Source organism: Canis lupus, chromosome 36 (assembly GCF_048164855.1).
Source record: "Canis lupus baileyi chromosome 36, mCanLup2.hap1, whole genome shotgun sequence".
Taxonomy (NCBI): domain Eukaryota; kingdom Metazoa; phylum Chordata; class Mammalia; order Carnivora; family Canidae; genus Canis; species Canis lupus.
This window is the reverse complement of record NC_132873.1, coordinates 5,941,341-5,960,605: the sequence shown is the minus strand read 5'-3', so window position 1 is coordinate 5,960,605 and position 19,265 is coordinate 5,941,341. Positions and strand designations below refer to the sequence as shown.

The 19,265-nt window shown below is 56.6% G+C and overlaps 2 protein-coding genes across 5 annotated transcripts in view; one reads left to right on the top strand and one right to left on the bottom strand.

The window, feature by feature from the left end:
- The window catches only part of PNKD (PNKD metallo-beta-lactamase domain containing), a 59,554-nt gene that overhangs the window by 2,798 nt on the left and 37,491 nt on the right, over positions 1-19,265 (top strand). The window lies entirely within an intron of this gene.
- Positions 586-17,294, bottom strand: TMBIM1 (transmembrane BAX inhibitor motif containing 1). 3 transcript variants are annotated; one of them, XM_072813382.1, is made up of 12 exons: positions 17,156-17,294; positions 8,355-8,595; positions 6,493-6,593; positions 5,642-5,706; positions 5,452-5,505; positions 4,894-4,944; positions 4,392-4,431; positions 4,147-4,184; positions 3,873-3,960; positions 3,465-3,560; positions 2,436-2,489; positions 586-2,010 (listed from the first exon to the last, which is right to left on the bottom strand). In XM_072813382.1, exons 2-12 carry the CDS (start codon positions 8,554-8,556, stop codon positions 1,864-1,866), a joined length of 936 nt encoding a protein of 311 aa, XP_072669483.1. In that variant the 5' UTR covers positions 8,557-8,595; positions 17,156-17,294; the 3' UTR covers positions 586-1,863. The 3 variants fall into 3 exon arrangements, with proteins under 3 accessions (XP_072669483.1, XP_072669485.1, XP_072669484.1); XM_072813384.1 differs by lacking the exon at positions 17,156-17,294 and adding an exon at positions 13,282-13,453; XM_072813383.1 differs by lacking the exon at positions 17,156-17,294 and adding an exon at positions 10,823-10,876.

The window sequence follows — 19,265 nt, the reverse complement described above, 5'->3', positions numbered from 1 at the left end:
TACAACAGGCCTAGGCTCAGGCCCTGGGGACCAAGCCTTCAGAGCTGCTGGCCAGGAGGGTGGGGTCCCACTGAGCCTCTAACAAAAAATAAAGAGAACCTGAAAAAGGACATTCAGAGTGTGAGGGGGAGAAAGCAGGACTCCTCTTGGTCCGGTCCAAGTGACTTAGCCCCTCGGGGCCTCAGTTTCCTTGGTTGTCACAGGGATTGAACTAGTGATTTCTAAGACATGGGTTCTAAAACTTGAACCTGTGGTCCATCTCCCCCGCCCCCCTACGGGCGAAATTGTGTGTACACATACAGCTCTGTGGGGAGGAGAGTTCATAGCTCTCCTGGGCTTTTGTAAAGGGTCCGTGAGATGCCACTGCTCTGACCAGTCCCTGCCAGACCCAGTTTTGCAAGGTTGAACCTGTACCAGAGTATTGCATGCATTACAGGAAGCACTGGGGCAAAACATATTCGGTTATCTTAGAAAAAGCCGAAGACGCCAAGCCAGAATGCAGAGGTGGGAAGCGGATGCTCTGGGCAGAGCCAGACCAGCACTCCCAAAGCTCACACCTTAAAAGAAACCAGAGCCAAACAGTGCTTTAACTTCTAAACATAAAACTTTATTACACTTCTAGATATGTCCTTTTGTGTGATATATTTAGGACCAAGTAGTTAAGAGAAGTCCTAATTACACCCTCGGGCTGATTTGGTTTCCACCCCCACAACAGTGACTCTTGTTCCCCCTTCCCCGCTTGAGGCACTTGGTGTCACAAAGAAAGAGGCAGGTTTAAGGCTCAAGTCTAAAATCCCCCAGCACAAACTTTGAGGGGAAATCTTTCGCTCAAGGTCCTCCCCAGGTTAATGTAAAGAAAGAACATAGAAGTTTCCATGGACATCACAGGAGGCTTTCATTTCCCTCATACCAGGTAGAGAACCCCCAGGGCATTTTCCCTGCCCCCACCCTGGCCTCTCTTTACCCTGGTTACTCCCTGGCCACACTTAGGATCCTACAAACCACCCCACCTCCTGACCTTCGCTCCTCACCTTCTGCTGAGCAACCTGGGCAACAAGAAGCAAGAGGTGTCTGATGAGAGATCTCAGAAGCACCCAGGGAGGCCCCAGGCAGCTTTGGAGAATGGGGACCAGACAGCTGCCAACACGGCCTGTCCTCTCTACCACCAGAAGCCATGAGAAGCCCAGGGTAGATGCTGCTTTTTATTGCCCCCTGTGCTTGACTTTGCTGACTCTCCTCTTCCTCCCCCACTCCAAACAAACAGCACATACATGCCATCAAAAGAAGAGGGATTGAAGCAGGGGAGACCCATGGGCACAGATCTCGTCTATCTTTGTAAGCTGGAAGGCGCCAAGGGTTGTCAAAGGAGTACAGGACAGTGGCCTAGGAGCACAGGAGGCTAGGGACAGAGCTCTCTGGCTTTGTTGGGGGTTGAGGGCAGAAATAGCTCTGGCTATTATGTAGAGCCCAGAAGCCTAAGGCAGAGGTGGGAGGGGACACCTCAGCACCTCAAAGTCACTTCTACCTCTCATATTCCTTTTTGGCTATAGAATAGGCTCTCCTTGTCCCTCCCTGCAACCCCAGCTGCTAAGAAGAGTTTGGTGCCAGGTAGCAGGTAGGCAGCCAGCCCATCTTCTGCCTCGTTCTCACTGAGTCTGCTGAAGGCAAGAGTTAGTCCCCAGTTCCTCCAGCCCGCCCAGGACCTGCACATCCGCCGCCAGAGAGGCCACCCATCCCAAGGCAGAAAAGAAACTGGGCATGTTACTGGAGGAGAAGGAAAGGGATCTGGGATCCAGACTCGGGTCACAGGGCCCAGCCCTCTAGGGAAGGGAGAGCCTGCGGTGGGGCGGAACACGGTGCTCCTTAATTGCGATCCCCAACCAGCTGCAGCACAAAGGTGAAAATGTAGATGATGTCAGTGTAGATCTGCAGAGCGCCAGTGATGTAGTCCTCTGGGCTGATGGTGTGCTTCCGGTTACCCAGGACCAGCTGCGTGTCATAAGCCAGGAACTGTAGGAACAGGGAAGGCACGAGTGAGGACCCAGGGCGGCTCAGTGGCCAGAGCCTCCTTCTGGTTCTCCTTTGCCTGAGCAGATCTGTCCTGGGAGGCTCTGGGCCATGCAGTGTGCTTAGAGACACATGAACGAACAGCAGGACACATGGTCTCTACCCTCTAGCGGTTCAGAGTCTAGAAAGGGAGAGAGACACCCTCATCTGTAACACGGCCTGCTGGGTGTGTTCTATAGCTGGCGGGTGAACAAGAGGTGGCAAGAATGCCCAGAAAATCTGTCACCTCTTGACAGTGGGGACGGGGAAGGGTAGCTGTGGCCCCACTCCCTGCCTCCCAAGCAGCCTAAATTTAGGCTTCATCCATCTAGTTGCTCCTCCTCCAGCCCTTCAGCTCCCCTCCCTAGAGCGAACAGGGCCTTACTCACCAACGTGAAGCAGATGGCCCCCAGAGCAGCATACACCATGTGAAGCCAGTAAATCTGGAGAGATGGGACAGGCGTGGGGTTAGAAATCCTAGCAAAGCATGGACCCAGGCAGTCCCTCAGGACCAGCTGCCCCTGGAATTCTGGCGTCTGAGTAGGGAGACCCAGGAGGCTAGCTACACGAAAGGACTACTGCCTCTTAGATCCTGGAAGCAGTTAGGAGTGGTAACACATTTGGGATGCCTGGGGCACAGTTGGTGGAGCATGCGACTCTTGATCTCGGGGTTGAGTTCAAGATCCACATGGGGTATAGAGATTGGTTTTTAAAAAAAAGAATAGCAACAAATCTGGACAGAGGAAACAGAGGCCATCCTCCAGTGGTCATATGAAACCAATCTCCAAAGTCAGGGTATAGAACTGTCCACTGTCCTTCTGGAAAAAAAGCAGGTGGTTGAGTTGTAGCTCTTGCCAGGGACAGAGCCAGGCAGGTACTGGTTAAAGAGCCCTGTCACTCCCCCCGGTCACAGCACTCAGTCATGTTTCCTTCAGCCCAGCCTGGGAAGGAAGCCCCCTAACCACCCTAAGGACTGTCAGAATCATGGAGCCCCCCAGGGCAGCCTGCTCACAGAAGGACAGGGCCAGCCCTGGTCCAGTAGACAGGTGGCCCTCCCAGCACTGTGCTCCCCTCTTCATGGGTCCCCTCCATCCAAGCCCATCTTCTCAGGCAGCCCATCTGCCTTGCCCAGCTCCCTTCTAGAACCTAACCTCAGCTGTGGGGCAGATCTCATCCACTACTTCGCATGGGAGTTGTGATGCCGAGCAGGGCTTCAGGTTCTACGGCTCTCAAGGCTTTCTGTCTCCAAACAGAGATTACCTGAGCCCCAAGAACGGCGCCCGTGTTGGCACCTTTGCTAGCCAGTTGAGAGCTTCCAGAAGTCAGAGCCTGCCCAGAGGCCAGGGCAGGGCCTCCTATAACACTTTATATGGAAGCCTTTATATATCAGCTGACCCCAGCTCTTCCCAGACACTCACATATTTGAAGGACAGCACAATGGCAGTGACAATCCCTGTCACCATCAGCACAATGCCCAGGACACAGAAGAGGCCTGTGCATGAAGTGAAGTCCACCTGCCAGGAAGGGAGACGAGGCAGCTGTCAGATAAGTGTCGCAACCACTGCCCTGGCTCCCCAACCAGGGAGTCCCAGTGCTGCCTCCTAGCAGGCATGGGACTCACCATGCCACTCTGAGGACAGACACCAGAAAGAGTTTTGTAGGTGCAGACAGGAGGGGGAGGGGACTAGGGTCTCTAAGGGAAATCTCTGGTGTAGAGGGGTCTGGGCCTTCGCAAGCCTGCTGAAGTGCCAAACCTGGAGGGCCAGGTTTATATAAGAAAGGGATATGGTGTGGCCAGGGAAGGCCCCCCCACCCCATACCCTCACCTTGGTCTGGAAGCAGAAGATGGTGACCGAAATGGACACCACGGCAGTGATGATCATGGCGATGATGACAGCTTTGGTTTCATACACACTGAGGGAAAGGGGTCCAGAGAGGCCAGAGACATAAGTCATGTAGGAATGACTTCCAAACAGTTGCTTCTAGAAGGATCCTGCCCAGCATCCCCCACCCCCTGCAGATGACTGCCAGCCCAGGGACACCCCCAGTCCCCCATAATAGACACTTCACAAGAGTGTGGTAGTTTGCCCCTGAACGTACCTGGAAATGGTGCCGGTCATGAAGCCCATGGCAAGAGTCTGAGGGAAAGACAGAGACAAGAGCGGAACACATAAGAAAGGCAACCTTGGAGGCGTGGCGGTGGGGGACTGCCAGGGCAGTGGCCAGAGGAGCCCCAGGGCTTGGGTGGGTCAGGTTAGGGTGCAGAGGAAGCCACAGGCCACTTCCACAATTGTGTCCCCAGCCCTTCCCTGGGGTCAACCCTCCCTCGCCCCTTCTAGACTTACAAAGAGGGTCAGCAGGATGATGTTCCATGGGAATCGGCGTCTGGAGGGAAAGAGACCGTGATTAAGTGACTGGGGCCAGCTTGGTATCAGACTCCTTTAGCAGAAGGAAGTTCTTGGCTCAGGCGCTTAGAGAATTAGGCCCTTACTGGGGGAGGGGAGGCTGGCGTGGCCTTTGGTACCTGCCCAGGTGTTCTCTGCAGGCACATCATGGGCCACTGGGACAGACCTGGATCCATCTGCAGCTCTTACGCTGCCTGCCTGAGCCTTGGGTTCTTCCTATTTGCTAAACAGTTAAACTCTTACATACCTTGCAGACGTACCGTAAAAGTAACAGCCACATAGCTGAATAGATCCCACACAGGCAGGAGACCTTGAACACACCTGAATTCCAGCTGTGCCCACCACCATTCAGCTGCTAGAGGGGGACCCCCTTCTTCCCCAGACACTTGGCCCTCCCCCCTCGCCCCCCATCATCCCTTCTCATTGTCTGTCTGGGACTCACCTGGGTCCCTGGCAGCAGGCGAGGGTCAGATAGGTGGCCAGGAATACAGCACTGGAAGAAATGGATGAGGAAGTAGTCTATGGGCCCAGCACACCCCTTGGCCCCCTCCGGGCCCCATCTGGCAGCACTCACCGGGCCGGCAGGTGGCAGACCCACAGAACCGTCTGGAAGTCTGAGGGGAAGCTACCCAGGACAAAATTACCCAGCCAAGGACACTGAGAACCTCTGAGAGGTTTGGGGTTTGGCCAGGAAGGAGACTGAAGGAGACTATGGAAGACGGACTAAGAGAACCTGGGGACCATTTGGCAGTATGCGTGTTGCCACCCACACCCCACCCCTGCTCTCGGGAGTTCTGTGGTGCTGGTACCCCTCCCCCGGTCACTCCACACACCCATACTTCCCAGCACAGCTTGGTGGGCCCCTCTCAAAAAGTACTTTGATCCCTGCCTGGAGAGAAGCTGGTCAATGATCCCCCCTCATCTCCTTGTCCCCCTCCCCTAACACACACACACACACACACACACACACACACACACAGGGACAGGAGCAGAGACTCACTAGGACACATAGTAGACAAACAGGTTTCTCCTCACAAAATCACCGACTGGCTTCCTGTGGAACAGGGGAGGGTAGAAGGGGAGGAGTCACACACTGGCTTGGCCCCCTCCCTGCCCAGTCCATCCAACACAGGACCCACCCCCACCCACGCTCCCCACTGGGAAGACTGGGACAGAGTCCTCAGACTCACACGAAGGTAAAGATAGCGATGATGGCCACCGTGATGAGCAGCTGGATAGAGATGATGGAGTAAACCTGGAACGCGAGTCAGGGGAGGGGCAGCCCGGTCACCATCACGCCCATCTCCCCAGGAAGAAGGCAGCACCCCCCCACAACTCAGGAGCCCAAAAGACCACCTTTTACTGGTGGGGAGGGGGCTCTCTTCCTTAATTCCGAAGGCTGTACTCTTACTTCATTTCCACCCGAGAGCCCTCCCCTGCTGCAGCCCGTCCCGAAGGTCACCCGCAAGCGAGGAGTCTGGCTCAGACACTGTCCACACCCTCAGGGCTGACCATCCCCCTCCAGCTGCCCCCTGACATTGCCCCTGCTTGTCCCACGTCTCGCCTGGGTTCCCTCCCTACTCCCCCTGCCTCACTGCACTAGCAGCCACGGCCTCCAGCTCATCCAGCACTTGCGTGGGACATTTGGCGGGTGTCTGCGTACTCAGAGCAGGGCGCTGAGAGATGGGAGATGGCAGGGAGGAAGGCTATACAAAAGCAGGATCGTTCTGCCTTCGGGTTGCTTCAGGTCTCAAAGGAGAAAGAAGTTTGCAGAGGCCAGAACACTTTGGCAGAGCCCATCTAGATTTTCCCAGATTGAATGTGTCCCCTGCCACAAGGTCATGGTGGAGAGGAGTGAGAGGGAACATAGGTCAGAGGAGCTGGGGGCCCCTCTGAGGGCAGGGCAGAGCTGGAGAGAATTCAGAAGGTGGCAACAGATCTCCATAGGAATGAGCACCCCGGGGCTCACGGTGCCTGGCCACCCACCCCATTCCCACAGCCAAGGGGCCTGGTTACGGTGGCCTCCGGGCCCATATCTCACCTTTCGGATGAAGGTGTGCCGGACTTTCCTGTCATCCCATTCTCCAGGCCCGAAGCTTTCACTCACTGCTCTCTCTTCCCCATCATAGCCCTGGCCTGGGCCTGGGGACAAATCACATATGACCAACGGAGGCCTGGGACTTGTGGCCTCAATCCCGAAGCCTGCATGACATTATCTCAGAGCCTCCGGTATCTCCAGCCAAAAGACAGGTGCCATAACTCAGGACCTGCTCATCCAGCCAGATCCTCTAGATGCCCTCTGAGTGACCCAGTGCTGGCCTGGGCACCATATGGGGCCATGTGTCCCTGTCACGAAGGGGCTTAGGTGTGCACCAGTCCATCAGTGCGCATCCACTGAGAGCTCCTTGGGTGAGGGTGTCTAGCCCACACCTGGATGCTCTGGGGCGTGAACACACGTGGTCCCTGCCAGCTAGGAGTCACGACCTAGTGAGGAAGCCAGGCAGGGGCATGGCTTGGAGTAGCAGCCAGAGGAGCTGGCAGGGTCAGGACAGGGACATGATGGATGGAAGGAAGAAAAGGAAGGTAGAAACACAGTGCTTATGTGTGGAGGGTGGAGAACAGATTGAGGGCCGTGATCTCCATCCAGCAAACACGAGTGCTCAGGGATGGCAGGGCTCTGCGTGCCGAGGACAAGGCGTGACTGTGAACGTGACTGACGTGCCAACATTCCCACCGGAACACGTATGAACACGTATGGGCAGCTAAAAACCAGCCACGCTCCAGCATTTCAGAGGCTGCAGGGCTCAGAACATTCCATCAGTGCCTCCTTGGGAACTGCTTTCAGAATCCACACATGAGCCATTCAAGAAAAGTCCCTGCCTCTAACCTGGAATTTCTGACCGACAGAGCATTTACCTGCCATGACTTTTATCAAACATCCAAATGACTTCCGGATATTTGCAAACCTCAGCCATTACCTTAACAAAGGAGGGCCTGTCAGCACTGAGAATATTTATTTTTATTTATTTATTTTTAAGATTTTTGTTTTATTTATTCATGAGAGACACACACAGAGAGAGAGAGAGAGAGAGAGGCAGAGACACAGGCAGAGGGAGAAGCAGGCTCCATGCAGGGAGCCCGATGTGGGACTCGATCCTGGGTCTCCAGGATCAGGCCCTGGACTGAAGGCGGCACTAAATCGCTGAGCCACCAGGGCTGTCCAGCACTGAGAATATTAAAAAAAAAAAAAAAAAATAGGCTTCAGGTTCCAAAGGCAGTTCCAAAGAGAGGAGTCTGGGAACAGAGGTGGCAACTGTCTAGTTAGGACATGGAAGTGGCCTCCTAAGGTAGTGTCTCTCAAGTAACTGGTCACTTCACCCTGCCACTTTGCCATGAACTGTGTTAAGTTCTGGTGTGTAATATGGACTCAGTCTCCTTCCTGAATAAGGAGGCTAGCAGGCAGCCTGGGAGGAGGGGCTAGGTGCTGAGGAGGCAGGTGGGGAGGTAGCAGGTGGCCCAATGGGGGGGCAGGTGGGGAGGTAGCAGGTGGCCCAGTGGGGGGGGTCCTAGGTGCTGAGGGGGTAGGTGGGGAGGTAGTAGGTGGCCCAGTGGGAGGTGCTAGGTTCTGAGGGGCAGGTGGGGAGGTAGCAGGTGGCCCAGTGGGGGGATCCTAGGTGCTGAGGAGGGCAGGTAAGGAGGTAGCGGTCAGGAGTCCTAGGTGCAGAGAAGGCAGGTGGGGAGGTAACAAAGACAGGGAAACAGAAGGAGAGCTCTAAAGGAGGTGAAAAAAAGGGATGAAACAGGAAGCTGAGATGGAAGGAAAAGAAGTGGCTCATGTGGTACAAGTGCCACCATGTCCCCCTCCCCCGCCCCCCCCGCCACTGACACCCTTCAGGGACTCACCATAGTGCATGGGCATCGGGTGGATGGGGGGCACAGGCTGTGGGTAGCCAGCAGGGTGGCCGTAGCCAGGCTGTGGGTAGGCAGGGTAGGCAGGGTAGCCACCGGGCAGGACGGAGGGCTGCCCGTAGCCCCCCTGGGGCGGAGAGCCAGGGTACAGGGGATTGCGGTCCTCATATGGAGGGGGCGCGCTGGGGTGGGACATGGCTGCTCAAGGCCTGAGGGGAGACCCCGCTGCTGGCACCTGAAACGGAGAGAAGAGTAATCAGGGGTGCCCAGACTTGGCTCAGCAGGCCCCGTCCACGCTGCTCCGTGGAGAGGGGACCCTCGTATCTCCTCCCTTCATCATGAGGCCAGCATGTCATCCCGTGCCCACAGGCCCTCCCCATCCCCACAGTGCTGCCTGCCCCACCAGCTCAGCCCCTGCCCCCCTTCCCGTGCAGCTTCGCGCCCGGGGAAAGCAGAAGGCCGGGGTTGTGTGGGAGCCCAGAGCCGTCACTGGGCACAGGGGAATGGGGGTGAGAGATGGGGGACGGGGCCTGGGAACCCCCCCGGGCCCATTTAAGAAAAGCTTCCAGTGACCCAGGAAGAAGCCGGGTGGCCCCAGCCAAGCCGTGGGGTGAGTCACAAGGCCAGCTGGGACCCATGGAAGGGGTCACCCAGCCCCCAGGGCAGCTGGCAGGAGCCGCAGGCCTGAAAGGCAGAGCTGGGGAGGAGCCAAGGCTCAGCGTGGAGCGGGAGGGGGTGGAGGACAACAAGCTAGCCCCAGGCCGAGTGGCAGCGGGCCCCTGGCCAGCAGCTGAGTCAGGGGACGCCTGAGAGGCCTGGGCCAGGAGGTGCCCTCGGCTGGCCACCCGGGGCTGGGAAGCTGTACAAAAGGGCAGGCCAGGGACAGGACTTTCTGGTTCCTTCGAATAATAACTAAGGCGCATCCGATGGGTGTGGAGCAGCCTCGCTGGGGAGTGGATGGTGTGTGCAGGGCCCTGAAGCTCTTTTGAAGGGACAGACACATGTTTGACCCCTGGGGCCTCTGGTATCCCCATGTTCCCCAGCAGGGGCCATGGCTCGTGGGGAGGAGAGAGCGCCAAGGAGTCATGCCACCAGGTCCAGCCTGTACCTTCTGTGTATCAGGAAGGGGAGGGCTGAGGAACGAGGAGGAGGAAACCCCAAAAACAGCTCAAAGGGACCCTCAGGTGGTGTGGCTCCAAATGCTCCATTCAGATAAGGGAATTGAGGCACAGAACAGTGCAGTGCCTCATGACCCCCCAAGGTTACAGAACTAGCAGGTGAAAGCACAACCAGAATTGAGGCCTTTAGGGTCCTAGGTACACTGTGTGTTATGTTGTGCTCTTTAATTTTTATTTTTATTTTGTTTTACTTAATTGACAGAGAGAGCGAGCCAGGGAGCACAGCAGGGAGCCTGATGCAGGGCTGGATCCCAGGACCCTGGGACCATGGCCCGAGCCAAAGGCAGACACTTAACCCACTGAGCCACCCAGGCACCCCTATACTGTGTTCTTGATGCCTCTCAGGCCCCACAACTGTCCTCCAGGCCTGGTGTTCCCCTGAGGCGGCAAAGATGGGGGCTTGGAAAAGCTAAGGAGGCCCCGGAAAGGCCTATGTCCTTGGTAAAGAGGGGCCTTGACAGGGCCATGACCTCGTCCTGTAGCATCTCCCAAGGGGCAGACCTTCGGGCCCCAAAGGGAGGAAGCACCCCCAGATCCAGGCAGCCAGACACCCTCCGAACATCTGCCCGAAGGGAGAACCAGCTTCTCTTTTTAGGGTACCCCACGGAGTCTAGGGAGCAGACAGGGGGCTATCTTATCTCTTCTCTCTTAAGAGAAGTGGGGGAGTTCCGAGAGGAAGGTGGGAGGGAGCGGCAGCGGGGAGGCATGGAGTACCAGGCCAGGCCTCTAACTGGGTTACTTTGAGGAAAGTAGACAGACCAGCACGGCAAGGATGTGTCAGGTTAGAAATAAGAAAGACCTTTCTAGCAGTGAAGGTGGGACACAGCGACCCGAGGCGCCCACAGCAGGCTTGCGGTGTGGCCTGCACGGTGGAGCAGAGCCCGCCGAGGGGCTGAGGACCAAAAGAGAGCAGGCGAAGACCAAACACTGAGTGTTGGGAGTTTCAGAAACAGATATACTAACTGCTCTAGGAATGTTCTGGTCTCACGTAAGGGTGGAGAAATAAGCATAAATAGTTGTAATATGGAAATTTCTGTAGATGTTTGAAAAGGAAGAAATGCAAGCTGGCTCTCCTCCCCTGAGGCAATTGGCTCCTTCTCCCTCCACCCTATCTCCCGCCCCTCTCCAGGAGCACCCCCGCCTCCCCCCACACACACCGGGTCTAACTCCACCAAGAGAATGAATGACCTCCTGTTTGTTGGAAGAGGTACAAACAGGTCACTTAGGGAACAAGGCTGCCAGTCATTTTATGGCCATCTCAGCCCGGGGCCCTGTGATACTCACCCACCTGGCTGGTGGCACACAGGTGAACTGGCTACACATGACCCAGGAGACGGGCAGGGAAGGCCCTGTGGTTGGAAGCCCCAGCTGGGCCACCACACGGTGATGTCACCAGGCCCTGGCCCTGTCTCCTGCTCAGGGTGTACCTCTGTAAAATGAGGTGTTATGGGCCAAATGATCTGTGAGCTCATTTCTAGCTCGAGCAGACTGAATTATCTGAGCCACCCAGCTACGTGGGGCTTGCCCTTTGCCCAGCCAGCAGCTGGCTCTCCCTCCTTCCTCTAAGCCAAGCCAGGCAAACAGGTCCCTTCCCAGACCACAAGGGCTGGGGCCCCAGTGGTGAATCACTGAGAGGAGGGTCAGCCTTGGATGGGCCACCAGGACTCCAGGGGCCCCCTCCAGCTCAGAAGGCTGTTGACTCACAAGGACTCCCTCTGACTATTCTGGTTTCAGAGGAATTCACCAGTAAACCTGCTTGCTGAGGACACAGCAGGTCACAGTCCAGTTCTCCAAGGGCTTAGCCACCAGCCCTCGCTCCCCAGAGACTGGCACTGGACCACTTCACCTCGCACTGCCTCCATTTCTCCACCTGGAAAATGGGTTTAACACTATAATAGTACCCTCCAGAGAACTGTAAAAATATGCACGAGGCCCTTAGAAGGGTACCTGACCCCCGATAAAAACCGTAAACGGTGGCTATTTTTAGTGATTATTTTTATTAATCCTTACAGTATCCTTACAGTAGTCCAACACAGTGGGTAAGTGTTATCCCTATTTACAAACGAAGAAAAGAAAAGCCACTGTCCCAAGGTTACTTAGCTAGGGTGTGATGAAGTCAACCCCCGAGCTCCAAGACTCCAGAGCCCATGCTCTCATCCCACATTTGGCCCCCGTCCGTCTATCTAAGCCTCTCGCCACTTGTCACGGCTACCCATCTAAGACTCTAACAACAGAAGGCTTACATAGCAAGTGGACACTGGGCCATTCAGCGCCCTCTCTGTCCCTCCCAACCCAACCCCATTTCCAGACAACTGGCAACAGGTGAAAAGGGTCGTCAGAGATAGAGATTCTTAACTGCCAGAGCCGAAAGCAAACCCACTCATCGAAGGTGAGCCAACCCCTTCACTTTACCAACCAGACAGGGAAGTACACTGACCTATCTGCGGTCGTGGAGCTGGGCCTAGGGCTCTCTGAGGTAGAGTAATAGGAAAAGGAGAGATAGTGTTCAGGTGAGTCGGGGGAGTAGCTAAGTTCAGCCACAAGCCCCTCTGAGCAGGGCCCGGCGGGGCAGGAGCCTCGTGGGGCAGGAGCCTCCAGCCCAGGGCTGCCAGCGCCAGGCCTGCCCCCTGCCTGCTGCCCAACCTATACGAGGGCCCCGGCCACCTCCATGCCATCAAGGCCTCAGCTAAGGATGAAGGGCTGGCCTCTGCCTACATAGTAGGGAAAGGGGGAAGTGGTCAATATTTACTTTCATAGCTATGACTAAGGGTAGGAGCTGGAGAACGGGAAGTCCAAAGGGAAGGAGGGGAAAGAGGAGAGAGACAATCCAGAGGGGGGTGGGGGGGATGACTGGTGCCCAAAGCCTAGAAACCAGGAATCAGGTCGTCTGGGTTCTGCTAGGAGCTGGTGGAGGAGCTCAGTCTCCAGGGACTAAAAGGAACCAGAATCTTCCTAAAACACAGTAGGCCTTCACTTTCTCCTAAACGCACTCTACAACAGGAAGCAAGGCTGTTCCACTTGTGAGCAGCCTGCCTGAATCATTAGAACATTCCTCCTCACCACGCCTGTCATCAAGACATCCTAACTCTCCCTCCTCCTTGCCATGTTACAGATCTAAGTTTGCGCCGCCCCCATCCTCATGACCCCAATCCTCCCCATCAGGAGGGTGCCAGAAGCTCTCCTTTCTCCTCCAGACCCAGCATTCGGGCAGCAGAGTGGGTGGGCTCAGACGCAGGTTTTCAGATTCAGCCCTGGGGAAGCGTCTCCCTCCGCTGGAGCCATCTCAGTGCGGCCACCATACCCCTGCCAGCTGAGGTCACGCTCCCCTGGGGGCACCTGAAGGGTTAAGGCTCTGGAATCCACAGAGAAGGGTAGTGCAGCAAGAGGGTGAGGGTGTGTGTGTGTGTGTGTGTGTGTGTGTGTGTCTGTTGGAGGGAGGGGCGGAAAGGAACAGCTGACTGGTCCAGGCAGCCTGCCCTCCTCTCTGCCAGGAACGGATGCCCAGAGCCAGAATGGAAAGAATAGCTCAGAGCATGCATCTCAGGAAACCCCACCCAGCAGGCCCAGGAGCACAGCCCCTGGGCTCTCAGGACAGTCTCCTTCCCTCCCTTTTCCTTTACCTACCCCCCTACTCCCCTAGCTCTCCCCCACCCCCAAGAACTCCCCTCCCGTCCCCACCCCAGCTCTGAGCCACCAGGGCAGAGGAGTAAAAAGATACACCCAGGAGTGTCTGGGCAAGTCACCAGGCCTGCTGCACACGGGCACACGGACGAAGAGGCCCAGAATCAACTTATCCTTCTGTCTGCCGGGCTTCTGGGAATAACAGGATGACTCGGAGGGGATCTAAATCTAAAACCTGAAATGTAAGAGCTGGCGTGGCCTTTAGGAATCATCTGGTTGTCTGACAGACAAGAAACCCCAACGCCAGTAAAGTTCCCGCCCAGCCCATGAAAGGCCCTCTCAGTCATGGGGTTTAGAACTTCCATTCCCAGCCCTGCCCAATGTCCAAGAACCCAGTAACGGACGCAAGCACACGCACAGCTGAGGCGGAGCCAGGATAGGTCACACTGCCCCCCCAACCCCCCACACCCGTCCTCTGTGCCCTCCTGCTCAGAAATAGATAAGAAGACTGCCAACCCACGACTTCCCTCCTGGCCTCCGGTCTCAAGCCAGGGTGGCCTCTCTCCCATCCGAGGTGGAGAAGGGTTGGGGAGACACCCTGGAGAGCAGGGGAGGACCCAGGCCCCACAGTTCCATCACCCTTCAGTGGGAGGGAATGGAGTGTGTCACCAGTGCAGGCAAGCTCAGTGACCCCAGCCACGTTGCTGGTCCCAATGGCCTGGACATGCAGATAAGGAAGGAGGCTTCAGAAACACAGTCCCTAGCCCCCCTCCTCCTCTGCCTTTCATCTCCAGCATTTCCATCAGACTTCCAGGTCAGGAGGGAGGAGAGGCAGACGTAATGAGCCACCCACAGTGGAGAAGGGAGACTGACCTTTCCCTGCGGTGGGCAGGACGGGCAGGGAAGGGAGAGAACCTTCAGCAGTGAGTACTGGGTACCTGTTACTGGCTACTAAGGCAGGTCTGAGCCTGACAGCAGCCCTCTGATGAGGTGCGTATCCTTCTCCCCACTCTCCAGAGGAGAAAACTGAAATTCAGAGAAAAACAGATCTAAGGACCCACAGCGGGCAAACAGCAGAGATGTGTTTGAACCCAGATTTGATGTCTGATTTTCAAGTTCATGCCCCGTCCTTTTACACCTGCTGAGTGTAAGCCCCTGAGGCACCCCCACCAGCCCCCCTGCATGAACAGGCCAGCACCTGGGGTGGGCTGAGGCCATAAAGACCATCTCCTTGTAAACAGTCAGTCCATGCCAGAGCCCTGGGCTAGAAGGTAGGGAGTGGGGTTCTTGTCCTGGTCCGTTCTTGTCCCGGTCCTAACTCCACCGAGAGTCAGGGTGGGCCACTCCACATCCCCGGACTCACTTTTCTCCTCCATAACACAAGTACACTGAACCAAAAGGTCAAGTTCATTCCAACTCCAACAGCCTCTGATTCTGAAGGAGCAACCTAACAGAGCACAGCAGGTTTCAGGGCAAAACGACCTGCTTCCTAAAGGATCTACACTTGGGGTCACTACCAATGTAGAACATCTACGGAGGCAGAGGCACGTGGCATGTTCAGGGGATGGGAGTGACCCTCACACCCTCTCCTCCCAAACTGCCCTCATACTGCCCTCTGGAACCTACGGCCAAGCTTACCCCAGAGCCTGCAGAGAAACAATGGAACACTGTAGACAATAAAGAGGACCAGGGAGGAGGGAGGTCAAGAGACATGGGCTCCAGGTGGGCTCCAGTTCTAACCCTGCCAACCAGGCAAATGACCTCCCTTGGCCAAGTTTTCCCCCACCTCAGCCCCCATGGAGAAGAGAGGGAGGGACCCACTACCCAGAACCATGGAGCCAAGAGCTAAAATGACCCAGCCAGGCATTTCTGGGACTGCTCTAAAGAACACACCCCCAGGAGATGTTAATGGATGAGCTCTGAAACAGATAAGTCTGAAAAACAATCCATACCCCTTTTGGAAATTCCCAGGACAAGAAGGCATACTCCGCCTCTGAGCCGTCCTGCAGTGAGCACAACTGTTCAACTCTGCTGTAACCCACTTTCCCTCCAAACTTCCTTACGCCTGAAACATTTTTATCAGGGCACATCTAATTACTATCCTGTGGGATCCTGACCAGTCCACCTTTGTTTTACAGATCAGATCCAGCCCTGAGAATGATTCACGTCCTAACTCTTAAAGTCCCTGTGCTTAGAGCCAGCCCTCAGAGCAGTCACATGAAGGACGGGCAGGCCCCCTCACTCTGAGTCAGCTCAGTGCCACGGTCCCGCGAGGGCCCTTCCTGTCCTCTCCATCCACTGCCCACGCCCCCACCCCCACCCCCAAGACAGCCGCTATTATAATCTCCACGATGGGATTTACTGCCAAGCGCTGGGGCACATCTTCATAGCACAACTAGGAGACTGGCATCCCCGAACCTCACCTTTATGTAATGAGAAAAAATAGAGATCATTAAATACAAGGACTCATTTTTATCTTCCTCCCTGACCAGTGCACTGAGTACTCTCAGTACCTGGCTCTGTGGCCTGTGGAGTTCTGAACAGCTTCTTCAAAACAAGACCCAGGTTTTAGTCTAGAATCCCCGACCCTTAGGGTTGGAGGATTCCGGGTCAAGGCCATCCCCTCCACGGCATTCCCAACAGAATACTCAAGAAAGCCCACATCAGCGGTAACGGGATTGTTAGCAGAGGCCTTCTTCCCAGAGAGCTGTCTGCGCCTTCACTCTCCGGCCCTCCCCCGTCGGCCCTCCGAAGGCAGGAGTGTGTGTTCCTTCTCTGGGGCTTCTGCTCTTTCCGAAGGAGCCAGGGTGAGAAGTTCGAGGGGTGGAAGTGCTCTGAGGGAGACAGCTTCCAGCTGAGGCCCCGTTCCCATGGAAGGAGGCCGAGCTGAGGTGGCTATTACCCCAACTCGTGATATGAAGCGCTCCCCACACTTATGGTGTAACCCATCATTACGTCTCTGACAGGCCCATTTTTACAAGTGAGGCCCTGAGGTCATAGCACCAGAAGACAGAGGAAGTCAGGGCCCTCGACACTGTGTGGTCCCATCACTTGCTCCTACATTACAAACCAGGTCGCTGGTTAGGTCCCAAGCCTAGAGAGACAGGGACAGCAGGCAGGTGAAGAGGAAGTATGGCTCTGCCCCAGCCAAAGCAGCCCCCAGGCAGCACCTGGCTCCCCCTGCCACCACTGGCCAGGCCAAAGGCGCCAGCTTTGAAACCAAAGCTCTCACCAGTGAGATGAATATTTCAGAGCCCCAAGGAACTGGACACCCGGGGGACCTGCCATGACATCTGGCTCTGACCCTTTAGTTCCCAGGCCTACCTCCATTTATCCCACGTCCTAAGTGCCTCAGGTAGGAGGCCACCCCCTGGATACCACCCCGAGGCGCAGTGGGGCGAGGGGACGCACACCCCCAGAGGACAAGAGCTGATGCAGGGCCCAGGGATCAGCCTCGAGCCTCCCAGCAGCCCTGCCCTCCACTGGCTCCTGGCTCCGTCCCGCTCCACTTGTTTTCCCTTTCCCGAGTTCCTGTTGGGTTTTCATGATGACCCGGAGGCTGCGGTACTTCCTTGTCGCCTCTCTGGCCGGCGGGGGCCGGCGGCTGGAAGCAGGTGGGCTGAAGCGAAGTGCGGCGACGGGGTGACCATTCCCCATGCCCAGCGCGGTGGGCGGCCGTCCCTTCCACCCCGTGCCCTTCCACCTGTCCCCAGCCCCCCAGGCGCCGCGCCCCTCCCCTCCCCCCGCCGGCCCAGGCCCCGCGGCCCTCGCCCCGCGCCAGGAGGGGGTGCGCCGCCCCCAGACCCTGCGCGCGCGGGGCCCGGGCGCCACCGGACAAGGAAAACTTCCCGGGCGAGGGCCGCGGCGTCTCCTGCGGCGCCGCCTGCCGGGCCCCGGGCCGAGCCCTCCGCGAAAGTTCGGGGCGCCGCCCCAGCCCGGGGTCCGTCCCCGCCGGCCCGCGGCCCCCCACCCCGCCGGCCCCGCACCCCGGCTTGCCTGGCCGCTCCGACCGTGCGCTCCCTCCCGGCGCGGCTCGCGGCTCGCGGCTCCCGGCTCCCGGCCTGGCCCCGGCGCAGCGAGTCCCGCACGGAGCGCGCGGCCGGGCCTGGGCTGCGCTGGGCTGCGCTGGGCTGACCCGGGCCCGCGCCCCGCCCCCCGCCCCGCCGCGCCGGCCCTCGTGGGGCGGGGCCTCGGGGCGCCGCCAGGGGGCGCTGGCGGGGGAGGGGGTCCCGCCCGGGGTCCCGGCTCCGCGCCCCCCGCGCCGCGCGCCTCCGGAGGCCGCGACCCCCGTCCCGTGCCCTCTGGTTTAAAAGCGACACGTGATGGTTGATGCAAACTTGGGAGACACAAAAACGCGGGAGGGGAGCCTCCTCCCCACGCCTCCCGACGCCTGCGGCCGGGCTTGCGCCGCGCCCTGCCTCGCCCCTGCAGCGCGGCCTCGCCCCTGGAGCCCGGCGCGCTGCGCGCTTGCTCGCGTTCCACCCAGCGCTGCACCACCAGCGTTTTTCTTGCCACTAGATCGTTCTTCAAAAGCGTAGTTTTAATGCCGCAGAGCGTTCTATCACGTTAGCCATGCTGATTTATTAAATCAATTTCCTACTGGAAGACATTTAAATGGTCTCCCATTTCTCATTATCGGCCATAAATCCGTGGTGAACATCCGTGACAATTCTCTTCTTTGAAACCCAAAGCACTTTCACGCGCTGAAGATGGGGCTTAGAATCCCTCTGTCTCTGGAAATTAAGACATTTCCTGCTTGAAGTTACTTCATCCCTGACTTGGGATGTCGGTTACTAGCATTCATGGGCCTGTCATCGCAGCCCCCCCACGCCACTCCCACCCCGCCACCTAATGCAAGGATTTCCTCCTAGTGACATTTTACAGACCAGGAAATGGGTTATGCGAATTTTTGAAACATTGCCTGAGTTGGTGTAATTGCAAAAGTCCATGTTTTTTTCCATTACGCCAAAGCTGCCAGTCGATATCAGGTGCTTATCTAGTGCTAATAGCTACAAATCAACACCACCACTGGATGTCTTTCCCAGCCGTAGGGTGCAAACCTCTTGAATGGCAGAGATGGGGCCGGGACACTTGAGGAAGCACAGCTAGCAATGAGTGCCGGTAGACCACCAAGACAAGCAGAACCCCTCCGGATTCCAGACCCATCACTAAGCCCTTCTCTTGACGTGATTCCCTCTGGTGGCCCGCCAGGCATTGTCAAAGAGCAACACTTAGGAAGGAAGGGCCCATGGACTTACCTGGAAGCTCGTAAGTGAAAGCCGTGTGCCTACTAGCAAGCTCAGTAAGCAAAATTACCTCTTAGATTGTATATTTCAAACCAATTAAAATACAGATGTTTTTAAAATTGCATCCCCCCCCACACACACACACAGTTTGTATGTTTATTTGTACAGATATAATTTAAGTAGGAGTTACTTAGGGGGACTGGTGGACATTTTGGCAGTCTAACCACCCCCCAGCCACCCCAACTCTCAATATGAATTTAGTTCTTAGGAGCCACAGACCTCATTTTAGGAAGTCCCCTCCCAAAGTGTGAGCTTACCCGCCAGAGCTCACAAGAGCAAGTTCCCTGACAGCAGAATAGAGCCCTTGGTGGGATGTAAAGCCCCGCAGAATCTGGCCAGATCTCTGGACACCCCCTTTATGTCTTCTGCACTTAGCTTCCTTCTCCAGAAAGCACCCTCCACTTTCTGGAACTGCCAGAACAGTCTCCAAGGAGATTTGCTTTCCGGCCAGCAATCACATCCGCCTCGTGGGAAAGTGGAATGTGGAGACACGCACTGACAAGCTCCACACAAGCTTTGCTGCGTGCTTTCTCCTGAGCCCATTTTCTGATCATGGAATCACGATCTTAATCCTAAAGAATCCGAAACGAAGCACCTAGCTCAGAGCACACCATGGGCATTCAGTAAATGATGTCTCCTTCTCTTGACCCCTTTTTATCCCTGGATAAAAGGAATAAGGGTCTTATTTATAAGACTCTTAGCAGATTATTAACTAAGCCCCTACTGTCTGTCAAGCAGACAGGAATTTCTGGTTCTGGAGATAACAAAACTGAAGGACACAGCAACACCCACCCCCCCAC